We start from the raw sequence: 11,682 nt of genomic DNA on the forward strand, positions 1-11,682 counted from the left end.
GAGAGGAAGGAGGAAGAAAAGAACAAGAGCAGGTCATCGTGGGTTAGCATGAACTAGAAGCACGTGGCCAGGAAGAGCTTGCTCTGAGGACGGGCACGGTGGAGCAGGTCCAGCCCAGAAAGGACGACTTATTGGCCAAGTAGCTTGGGTTGTGTAGCTGAGAGGGTAGACAAGACAGCTTAGAGGTCAATATCTTCCCAGCCCCAGTGCATTAAGGCTTATCAAAAACCTAACAGGTTTCTGTGACTATTTGTTTATACAATGGGGAATAACTGCCGCCATATTAATAACCAGAACTAATATTATTTAATTCTAGAATAATTAATTCCTTCTATAATGGGAGAATCAGAGTCTGAGCCCAGAGCTCTTTTCGAAGCTCTTTTCACTATAGAACGCTTACCCCTTGGAGATCCACACCTGCAACCCTCACCTCGCAGGCCACCACATAAAAGAGTCCACTTAGCTCTTGGTACATAGGAAGTCGAGCACCCCTTAATGTAGGCTGCTGTTCCTCCCAGTACTTCCACAGGCACATGGATAAACTTACTGCCAAAGCTATGCGGACTTCATGCACCTGTCTGTTTTTAGTTTTACAGAACTGGTTCCTGTTCCCAGTGAAAGGGCAAGCTGATTGGGACAGAAAAGAAAGGCATCTGGAGAGAGGGATGGCCTTGGGTTTAAATTATGGCCTCCACAATCACTACCTACATGGCTTCAGGCAGGTCTCTTCCCTTCTCTGAGCCTCTCTCCACCTGCACAATGGAGAAAGTACATGTGCTTTTGTAAACACAGACGTGGAACAAAAGGTACACAGCTCTTGCTTAATGATGGCTCCCTGCAGGCGGCCTCTCCGCCTTCTCTCCAAAGGATACAGACATCATAGTGGCCAGGATCATGATTCCTATAGCTATCCCTAAACAATGATGTTTTCTCACTCTTTTGAATGATCCAATACTCTCAAATGCATTCTCAGGGAGAATATATTCATAAATATACAATCAACTTGAGGCACCTAAAAGATGTCTTAAATTAAGTAACACTACACCAAGTTTGAGAACTGTATTATCTAGAAAAAACAATTTTTATTCAAATTCTGTATGTCACACTGAGCACACTGAAGTTTCTGTATTTGAATTATATATTGTCTACATATATATATATATATAATAAAAAGCAAACAGGTGGGGCTATAGCTTATGAGAGAGTGCTTGTTCAGCATGTACAACATGTGGGTTCAATCTCAGTACTGGGGGGAGAGGAAGAATCAGGGGTTTTTATGGCTTTTTTTTTTCCTTTTTTGAGAGACTGTGTGGCTAGAAACAGACTATACAGCCCAGCTGGCCTTGAATTCTAGATAATCCTGCGTTAGCCTCTCTACTACTGGGCTTATTTTTATATATCCTCATACCCAACAGTTTAGAGTCTCAGTCAGTCAGTCAGTGAGTGTCTGTCTGTCTGTCTGTCTGTGTGTGTGTGTGTGTGTGTGTGTGTGTCTCTCTCTCTCTCTCTCTCACACACACACACACACACACACACACACACACACACACGAAAACACCTGCCAGTTAAAGCTTCATAGTTCTTTACAAAATCACTCCTGGTTTGGTTTCATCTTACTTATTACATGTCCCTCCTGCGAAGAATTCCCAGCACTATTTCCATTTCCGGTCACAACACAAATACAGGCTGTACTAACCCTGAAACTTACTTATGAGTCTTTCAGGAGGAAAGCGATGTTCCTGTGTTTAGCCTTGGCGTGGGGGTGAGGACGCATTTGTGTGTTTAACAGAATCCTGATTTCTAAACCAAAGACAAAGGCAATTTTTAAAAACTTTTACATAGTTGTGCGTGCACGCATGGTGTGCGAGTGGCACGGGAAGGCTGGAGGATCACCGGCAGAGGCAGTTTTCTCCTACCACCACGCGGTTTCCAGAGACTGGCCATGAGTTGTCAGGCTTAGAGGCAGCCCTGCTGAGCACTCTCATCCTAGGCCTTAGATCTTAATCTACAACTGTCCATTACAGTTTACAGATTACAATTTAATCTACAAATACCTATTTAGAACATAATTGCAAACCTAAAGCTGGACATGGTAGTAGCCCCGGCCCTTGGGACGTTGAGGCAGAAAGGTCACAAAGGCAAGATCAGCCCCTTTTACAGAGGGAATTCTACGCCCGCCTGGGCTATGAATCCTTATCAAAGAGTAGAGGGAGGAGATGGCAACTCACCATGTCCCAAAGGATAGCTCCTGCTTCTATTGAATGTTTTGTAATTTAGTCTGCATACTTCTTGTATGGAATGAGTGATTGTGACTAAGGAAAAAAGAAAAGGCAGATACATCTATATTCTATAGCTCCAACCAGAAGCCTCTCCCCCCTTTCTCTTCACCCTGGCTTTTCTGATTCACCAATTCCAAGGTAAAGTCCAAGCATCGCGGAATCTCAATATTTTAAAACTTTCGTCCTCATGCTTTCACAATTGTAGTTAAGCTGGTAACAGATTTCGTTTGCTTCAGGTTTGTACCCGTGTTAACACAGAATGGATTTATCTGTTTTCTGCTACCGGAATGTTCTCTTTGAACGATACAAGACATCAGAACCTCTTACCTGAAGGGCCACCAGCTTGGCTCACCTGTAACTCCTGCCTGCAACCATTCAATGGAAGAAAAAGGTAATGTTATCCCTCCGCCCACCAGAAGCTGCTCAGTTGCCTGCCTTCCACACTGAGCACTTCGTCATTACCACGGAAGCCTTCTCTCCTCTTTCCAGTGTACTGCCTCATCCAAAACAATAGCCCATGTAACTAAAATTACTAGGTTTCACTTTCTTTTGTTCCTTTCCCCCATATTTACTTATTTTTGGTTTTTGTTTTTTCAGACAGGGTTTCTCTGTGTAGCCTTGGCTGTCCTGGACTCGCTTTGTGGACCAGGCTTGCCTCAAACTCATAGAAATCCACCTGCCTCTTCCTCCCAAGTGCTGGGATTCCAGGTGTGCACCATCGTGCCTGGCTCCCGGCTCTTCTTTCTTTTCTTTTAAAGTCAAAAACCTCCACACATAGCTCAGGGTGACCTGGAACTCCCTACATAGCCTAAGCCTGAATCTTGAGATCTTTCTGCTGTGTGTCCTGAGAGCTGGGATTATGGGCAAAGTGCTGCGACATCAAGGTAACATACACACACACACACACACACACACTCCTAACACATATACACACACCTCACAGACCTAACACACACACCTCACAGACCTAACACACACATACACCTCACAGGTCTACCACACATATCTAATACACATACCTCTAACACACATCTATACACTATACACGTAACACACACAAACACATACCCCTAAACACAAACTTAACACACACACACAACCCTAGCACATACATACATACCTCACACATCTAATACATACACCTTACATACCTAACATACAAATACACTTAACATACATCCCTAATACACATACTCCTGACACACGTATACACCCCTAACCACAAACAGACCACACACACACTCAGTCATACTACTACTCACTGTCATTTGTGTGTCCTCAAAAAGAGTGTCGTGTTATTCCTCTATATGGGTGGTGGACTGGCTATAGGACCCACACACCCTCCTCCCCATCTGAGGAGGCCACAGTCTGTGGGAGCGAGCTCCATATGAGATGACACCATATTTGCAGTAACTGAACTGCCTGGGATACAGTTGAAGTCAGCTGTGGATAAACTGTAACATCTAACCTGAAGCAAATGTTACTTGAAGAGTTCTTACACAGACTGTCAGTGGGTTTGTATATGTGTACGCACGTCATGATGGAAAGACCTACCTAGAGACTAAAGCTACGGGGCGGGGTGAATAAACTATGGTCCGTCCATATAACGGAATCTGGGGAATGTAATACAGGGTGGTATTAAGGATGATATTCAGTCATAAGGAAAGGTTTATGCTGGGTTGCTGCGATTGGGAGATGGCTTTGTGAGGAAGAGCCTTGCTGCTTCCCAGGCCTGTGACCTCAGCAATGGAGGGAGGAGGGGCAGAGAGAAGAGTACTGGTGAGGTTTGTTGGCCACCTGCCTAGTTAAGAATGGCAAGCTTCAGGCTCAGTGAGGGGATAAGGCAGAGAGCACTTGCTGTGTCCTACTTTAGCATTCCAAAAAACCACAAGCCCGCATATACATGGGTGTACCACATGAACACACTGCACAGAGAGGCAGAGAAAGGCACAGAGCAAGAATGTTCAAGCTAAGCTGTTTAGTTTTTATTAAGTTATCAATAGAGGTTGTGTGTATGCAATGGCTTGGTGGGTGAAGATGCCTGCTATCTTCGGCAACCTGAGTTTGATCTCTGGGGCCCAAGTCAAGATAAAAGAAGAGAGATGACTTCACAAAGTTCATCTGAACTCCCTTGACTGTCACGGTACCCGTAACCCCCAACACACACACACACACACACACACACACACACACACACACACACACACTATTTTTTAAGTTATCAGTGAGTAAAGATGTAGCTCAGTTGGTAGAGTGGTCGGCCTAAAAGCAAAAAATCCCAAAGTCAGTGTCCAGCATCAAAACTAAAACCCCACATGGCAGTAGTCCCAGTCATTCCACCACTCAAGATACAGAGGCAGGAGGACCAGAAGCTCCAAGTTGGTGCAGGAGAGGTGGCTCAGCAGGCTGGAGCACTGGCGACTCTCAGAGAGGATTCTCAGCACATAGCAGCTCACAACTATCTATAGCTCCAGTCCCAAGAAATCTGACATTTTTTTTTCCTGTCCTCTGCAGGCCCCAAGTACACATATGATGCACACACATGCTTGCAGACAAAACACCCCTAACAAAAATAAATATTAAAAAAAAAAAACAAGGAAACTCAAAAGTCATCCCTTGTTACATAGTGAATCCGAGGCCACGTTGGGGCCCTGAGATTCAGGCTCAGTTGAAAACAACAAGTAAACAACCAAGCAAAGAAAAAAACAAGTTGTCAAGCCAGGGGTACTGGCTCATGCCTGTAATCCCAGAACTTGGGAGACTGAGGCAGGACACTCACCATCAACTCTAGGCCAACCTGAACTATGTAGTGAGTTCCAGCAAGCCTGGACTACCCGTTTCAAAAACAAACACACAAACAAAAACCCAACAGGAACAAAAATGTTATCAAAATCTTAATTTCGTGACACTCAAAATTACTCTTAAAAACGTGACACGATAGCTGAGGTGGTAGCATGCCTGTAACCCCAGCTCTCTGGAGGCTGAGACAAGAAATTACCAGCTTTTTGAAGCAGTGTGGTTTGTATCCAAGTCTAAATTCAAATTGGCTAGGTAGCCAAGGATGATCTTGAACTTCTGACCCTCTGGATCAGTGGTTCTCAACCTTCCAAATGCTGCCACACATTAATAAAGCTCCTTGTGTTGTGGTGAACACCCCGACGCCCCCCCCCCCCCGCAACCACCACCACAAAATTACTCTTGGTGCAACTTCATAACTGTAATCTTGCTAATGTTATGAATTGTAATGTAAATATGCGTTTGCCTGTGGTCTTAGGTGACATCACCCCCAAAGGGGTCGAGACCCACAGGTTGAGAACCACTGCTCCTAGCTTCTATTTAGTTACCCAAGTGACAGGATAAGAGGCTTGGGATCACTGCTAGAGATCGAACCTGGGGTTTCGTTCATTTGTAGGCAACTACTCTACATCCCTATTCATTGGTTTAAAAAAAAAACCCAATAACAACAACAACAACAAAAACTCAAGTATTTATTACTATGTGTAGGTGGTACATGGTGTGTCTGTGTGTGCGCGCGCACGTGCGTGTGTTATATACTTATTACCTATCTTGATTTGTGTATGTGCATATATGGGGGTACCCTTGTGCCACAGCAGGGTGTGGCAGTCAGAGGACGACTTGCAGGAGCTGACTGTCTCCTACTGTTTGGGACCGGGGCTCTCACTTGGGTAACCAGGCTTTGCTGTAAGCCCCCTTACTTGCTAGCCCAGAAGCCATATCTAAAGCAGCTGTTTGCTGCGCGATAGAGCGGTGAGTACTTTATTTCCCTGATATTTTCCTACACCTTTGTGGGACAGAAAAACGAATATGGGATGAGGAGTGATATGGCTAATAAAATAAAGTTCAGTCTCTTCTACTTAGGCCTAGGTTTCTTTTTCAAAAGAAGTGCATCTGAGGCAGCATCTCCCACCTCCATTGCTTGTCCCAAGATTCACAGTGGATGGTGTTTAGTGATGACAGCTGGCAGGTACCATGTTTTCTCCTGTCATCCTAACACAAGCTCTTCAAGGTCTGGTTACCTCCCTTTCATTCTTCCTCAAGCACGATGGTTGAGTACTGACTCTGAACACACACACAGCTGAAATTCAAACCTAAGACATCTGGATGGAGGAAGGGGTGGATTCATACAGCCTCTAATGAATTTGGCTTTGATTCACTTTCTGGTCCAGCTATGCGTTAGTCCTGCGTGTTAAATAAAACCACCAGGACTATTTTTAGCTTAATGTTGGAAAGAAATGGCTGACAAGCCTTAAACTACCTATTAACCAATATAAAATATAGCACAGAGCTGTCAGGCAAGAAATAAAATAAAATAGAATCAGCAAAACAGAGTGTGGATCAAAGGACCCTCTTTCTATTGATGCTTCACCGGGACCCACTGAAGGTCTTCTGAGAAAATCAGCTACAGAAGTGGAGACAGCTATCCAATGAGCTGGTGGTGCCACCTGGACCACTTTTCTCCTTCCCCATCAATCACATATGCATGCTCCTCCATTTCAAAGTATGTGAGACTACATCATTTCCAATCAGACTCCCAACTCAATTGGAAAGGAAGTAACAAGGCAACCAACAAAGATGATGGTGGCAGCAGGGGAGACAGGCAGGGCTTAGGAGTAGGTCGTGGGACAGTGTGTTCTTGGCATGTTGGAGGCCCTAGTTTCAACAGCCAGCACACACACACACACACACACACCCTAACACACATAAATGCTTGAGAACATAAATGCTTACTCGTGTGGCAGGCTAGATAACTAGTGTAAAGGTCACACAGGGAGATGTGTCAGCTCTGAAACAGCACAGAACTCTGCAGGTATAAGAAACAACCTCTTGTTTAAGTCCTGCCTTTCAGAAGCGCTAGTACCGTAGTTGACATCATGACTGCTAAGTAGCAGGGGCAGGCAACACACCTGAGAGAACCTGAGGACTTTAGTCTTAGGGAACGGCTCTAGGGAGTAAGTGAAGTAAAATGACATTTAGATGAACATTAACTAGGTAACATTCTTCTTTTCTTGTTTAGTAAAACCAACAGGCAACCAATTGATTTTTCTGGAGGGTGCAGGGAGGTAACCCCAGGGAGTTTTGAATGATGGACGCCTCTATCTTCTGCTACCGAGCTATCCCTCCAGCCTTCTGATTTGATTTCTAGATTAGAACACCTTCATACTGAAACACTGGGGTTAAACTTTTGGTTTTAAGATTTTCTGGGGTAGTTTGTTTAATGTGTGTGTGTGTCTGTGTGTCTGTGTGTGTGTATGTGTGTGAGCGCTTGTGTGTGTCTGTGTGCATGTGCACGTGCCGCTTGTGTACACTTGTCCTTGAAGCCAGAAGAGGATGTCAGATCCCATAGGGCTGAAGTTGGACAGTTGTGAGCTTTCTGATGTGGATGCTGGAAATCAAACTCTTGTCTTCTGGAAAAGCAGCACCATGCTTAACTACTAAGCTATCTCTCTTTTAGGTAAGAAATTTCAGTAGTGAAATGTACAGATGTACTCCTTAAACTGTGGGAAACTGATCTCAGAACTATATGCTCAGAGCTGAAGAGATGGCTCAATAGTTAAGAGCATTTGCTCTTACAGAGGACATAGATTTGGTTCCAACACGTAAATGGTGGCTCACAAGTATCCATAACCCAGTACCGGGGGATCTGATGGCACAAAGCATGCATGTGGTACAGAGATACGCATGTAGGGAAAACATTCATACATATAAAAAAGTTAGTGTGTCCTCAAATCTAAGAAAACTAAACATAATAGGTTAATGGAGGGGAAAACAGCTTTGATTCAATCCTCTAAAAAGTTGTAAATAAGCTAGGCTGGTGGCACACTCATTTAATCCCAGCACTCAAGAGGTGGGAGCGCGCGGATCTTTACTGCCCATTTCCAGGTCAGCCAATGCCACACAGTGAGACCCTGCCTCAAGAAACAAACCAAGTGTGGTGGTGTATTGTAGAGGCAGGGGGATCAAAGAGTTTCAAGTTATTCCTGGCTATATGTTTGAGTTGAGTTTGAGGCCAGTCTGGGCTATAGGAGATCCTTCTGCTCTCAAGGGGGAAAAAAAATAGTAAATGAACAACTTATAAATAACAGAATTTATAAATGAGCTCTAATTTTTTGTAAAAACCACAAGCCGCTTAGCTTCTGACACATTAAAATAATTCCTATAGCTTTGTAAGAATAATTAAGGCTCAGGTTAGTTTTTCCCTTCCTCAAATCAGTTTTATATGCTGCATTTTCAATTCCTCAAAAAGGATTTTAAGACGTGCAGAGTAAGACATGATGGTACAAGTCTGTGATCCTATCACTTGGAAGACTGAGGCATGAGGAATATCAAGATTTATAGCCTGGGACTGTATCACAAAACCAATCTCAAGAACACCAAAGAGGCCAGACAGAGAGCCCAGCAGGTAAAGGTGAGTGTGATGACCAGTTGGGAGAGACAAATTCTCCCTCTAGCGTCGTCAGCTGCTGCGCATGCTCACACCCAGATACCCACCACCACACAATGCACGTTAGAAAAAAAGAAGCCACGAAAATACTTCAAACCAGGGACTATGCCTCTTTGCCATCCTCATAAGTCGCTATGTAGCTCAGGCTAGCCTCAGGCTCCCAGGCGTTGAGATTATAAGTCTATGCCAATATGTCTGCCTAGTTTCTCTTTCTTGGAGTCTAGTTACTGTCGTTGAAAACTATAGTAAACTTCTTTAAATGTAGATCAGAGAAGTAACTAAAATGTGGCTTCATGGAAGTAAAACAAATGAAATAAGACACAGGTATCAGGCAGCATGAAATTCGTAAAATAATTTCCCAAGAACTATTTTTTTAAAAGGTAGGTAAAAAAAAAAAAACTCAGACACTTAGTAACTGTCTTACAGCCATGGCCAAATCAAATCTGCTGTGCAATTCCCAAATTTGACAAATGCCTTAAAATTTCAGACCTACAAAATGCAAGCATTAGATTCACCCACAGTCGTGTGAACGCGTTTCCTAAAGTTTTAGAAGCTAATGCAATGCAGAAAGGCTATGAAAAAGAGATAAAAATTATAAGCAAAGACCGAAGGAGTTATGCCGTTTGTCAAAGTTCAAACTTTTACAGAAAATTCAAGCCCAATCTAACCATTTCCCAACACCAAACAGCAATTTTTATGCAAAAAAAAAAAAAAAAAAGCACACGTTTGACTCTGATCGCTTACTACCGTGCACGCTACTTACTTTGCTTGTTGCCATTTTTAAGCTTCATTAAAGACACTCAGAAAGAAGTGATCAGTTGAATGGAGTTAGGCTCGGATAAGAAAAACGAACAGTCGTGAACTCTACCTACAAAACTGACATCCCAGAACGTCAGGTGGGGAAGGTTCCTTTTACACTATGTACACAAGCCTCAGATTGTGAAACAACGCATTTAAGGCACTGTACAATTAATTACACTCAACTCTATCCACTCCAGGAAAAAAAAAATCCACCTGCAGTCTTCATTGGTCCACACAGTTCCGGCCCACATGGTGTCAGTGGGTGTTTCCCTCTACAAAGACCGTCTCACTGGCTGTGTAGAAATACTGTTTCATAGGCTGTGATTTGGGGGATTGTCAAACTCCACGCCTCCAAACTTAAGCTTGCCAATGGGCCCAAGATACTGGCGGTTACTCTGCGATTCAAAGGGCAAGGTGATAGCTTGAGCTGCACGCCCCCCAAAAGACGTGCTTGGAGAAGGGAGCCGTGAACTGGGGACTGTGCCAGCCCGCCCTACCCCCTAGCCTCAGACCCAAGATCAGTCGAGGTGCATGCTCCCGGCCACCAATAAGGGCGACCAGTGCGATCGCCTTGCCTCCACCGTGATCGAGAGAGCAGCTACAGCTAGTGTCTAACCGACCCATCAGATGGATAGGACTAGCAAGGCGCCACCTCAGGCTGCCACCTTCGGCGCCCGTCGCCTCTAGGGCGGACCGCAGTCCAGAGCGGCACTCGGCCGCCCCCTCGACCGACCGCGGGCACCGCCGCTCCCCTCCCGGCAGGACTTACGCGGCCTGTTCTTCCTCCCGGAGTCCATCCTCCTCCGCAGCCGGCATTTCTTGGCCGGGGAATCATGCTGGGCGAACAGCGGCTGCGGCTGCAGCTCAGCCAAGAGCTGGACGCGGGCTGGCGGCGGGTCGCGGCTGCAGGCGGGCGGCGGGTGGAAGCCGTTGTGCAGCAGCCCGTTCACGGCGGCCGCGGCGCCCTCGGGGGCCCCCGGGGACTGCAGGGCCGCGCGCTCGTGCTGCGCGCCGCGGTCGCCCATGCCCGGGGCCGGCGGGGCAGTGCGCGGGCTCCGACTCAGGCGGCCTCGCTGGAGGTCACGGTCCGGCGTCCTCCTGTCCTCCGATCCTCCCTGCGGCTTGCTATCCGGCAGCCTCAGCGCCGGGGGCTGGCGGCCCCGGCGCTCCTCCCCTCCTCCTCCCGTCGGCGCCCCCATGTCTTCGGCGACCTGGCCCCCGCGCGCCGAGCTGACTGCACCCGGCCGCGGCATGTCGGCCTCGCGCGCCGCCGCCGCCGCCGCCGCAGCGGGAGCCTCCGCGGACCCCGGCCCGGGCGCCCGCCTCCCCCTCATCCCCAGGCCGAGGCACTTCAAATGCGGCTTCCTCGCCTCCAAGACCTGTCCCCGCCACTGAGCATGCCCAGTCCTGCCTGCCACCGCCACCGACGAGTTTCAACGTGCGGAATGAAGTTCTCAGGGTTTTCAGAGAGGAGATAGGCTGATCGGGCTTTGTGTGGCGGAGCGAGCCTAAAGGGTACTGGGTGAGGTAGGCACGAGACAGTCCGAAGCCTCGGGAGGAATGCCGGAGGAAGCCAAATATTTGCAGAGGTTTCAGGTTTGCTAATGCTATCCCCCAGTGGGCTAGTACCTTCACAAGGTCACTCATGGCCACGCCCCCGCCCCCGAAAGTCTGTGTTCCGGCGCGCGTGCGTTAATGTGACCAAACTACTCCCAGGTCTGAAGGGAGGGAAGAGAACAATTATTTATAGAGAGGTAGGCAGCCTTGGAAAAGGAGGGGAGTCAAATTCCTTGGCTGGCACACGCACACAAGCAGCATCTGTTCTTGAGTTAGTTGTCGTTTGGTTTGGCGAGAGGAAACCCACGAAGAGAGGGTAAGGACAGTGAAGGACAAAGCCAGGCAGGAATAACTGGCACTGGAAGAAACCAAGTAAACAGAAATGACCCCAAGCTATAAAAAGCGCATTCCTCACCCAGAAAAGACGGAGGGGAATGATGCCCTGTCTTGTTATTTATGGAGTAAAAAGTTGCCCCTTGGCTATCAGAAGAGGAACCAGCACAAGTTAGGCCCTCGGTTCTGACTCCTATGGTCACTGAGCAAAAGACAAATTGGCAGAGTCAGGTGGATCGATGTGAGTTC

General features: G+C 46.7%; 1 protein-coding gene across 1 annotated transcript in view; it reads right to left on the reverse strand.

Moving 5' to 3' along the window:
• Pank1 (pantothenate kinase 1) overlaps positions 1 to 11,205 on the reverse strand; it is a 69,027-nt gene extending 57,822 nt beyond the window's left edge. Inside the window, 2 exon segments of the mRNA XM_051146363.1 lie at positions 10,313 to 10,860; positions 10,862 to 11,205. Coding sequence (XP_051002320.1) covers positions 10,313 to 10,860; positions 10,862 to 11,190 — 877 coding nt within the window. The 5' untranslated portion in view covers positions 11,191 to 11,205.
• Between the last annotated feature and the right edge of the window lie 477 nt (positions 11,206 to 11,682).

Source organism: Acomys russatus, chromosome 5, assembly GCF_903995435.1.
Source record: "Acomys russatus chromosome 5, mAcoRus1.1, whole genome shotgun sequence".
Lineage (NCBI taxonomy): Eukaryota > Metazoa > Chordata > Mammalia > Rodentia > Muridae > Acomys > Acomys russatus.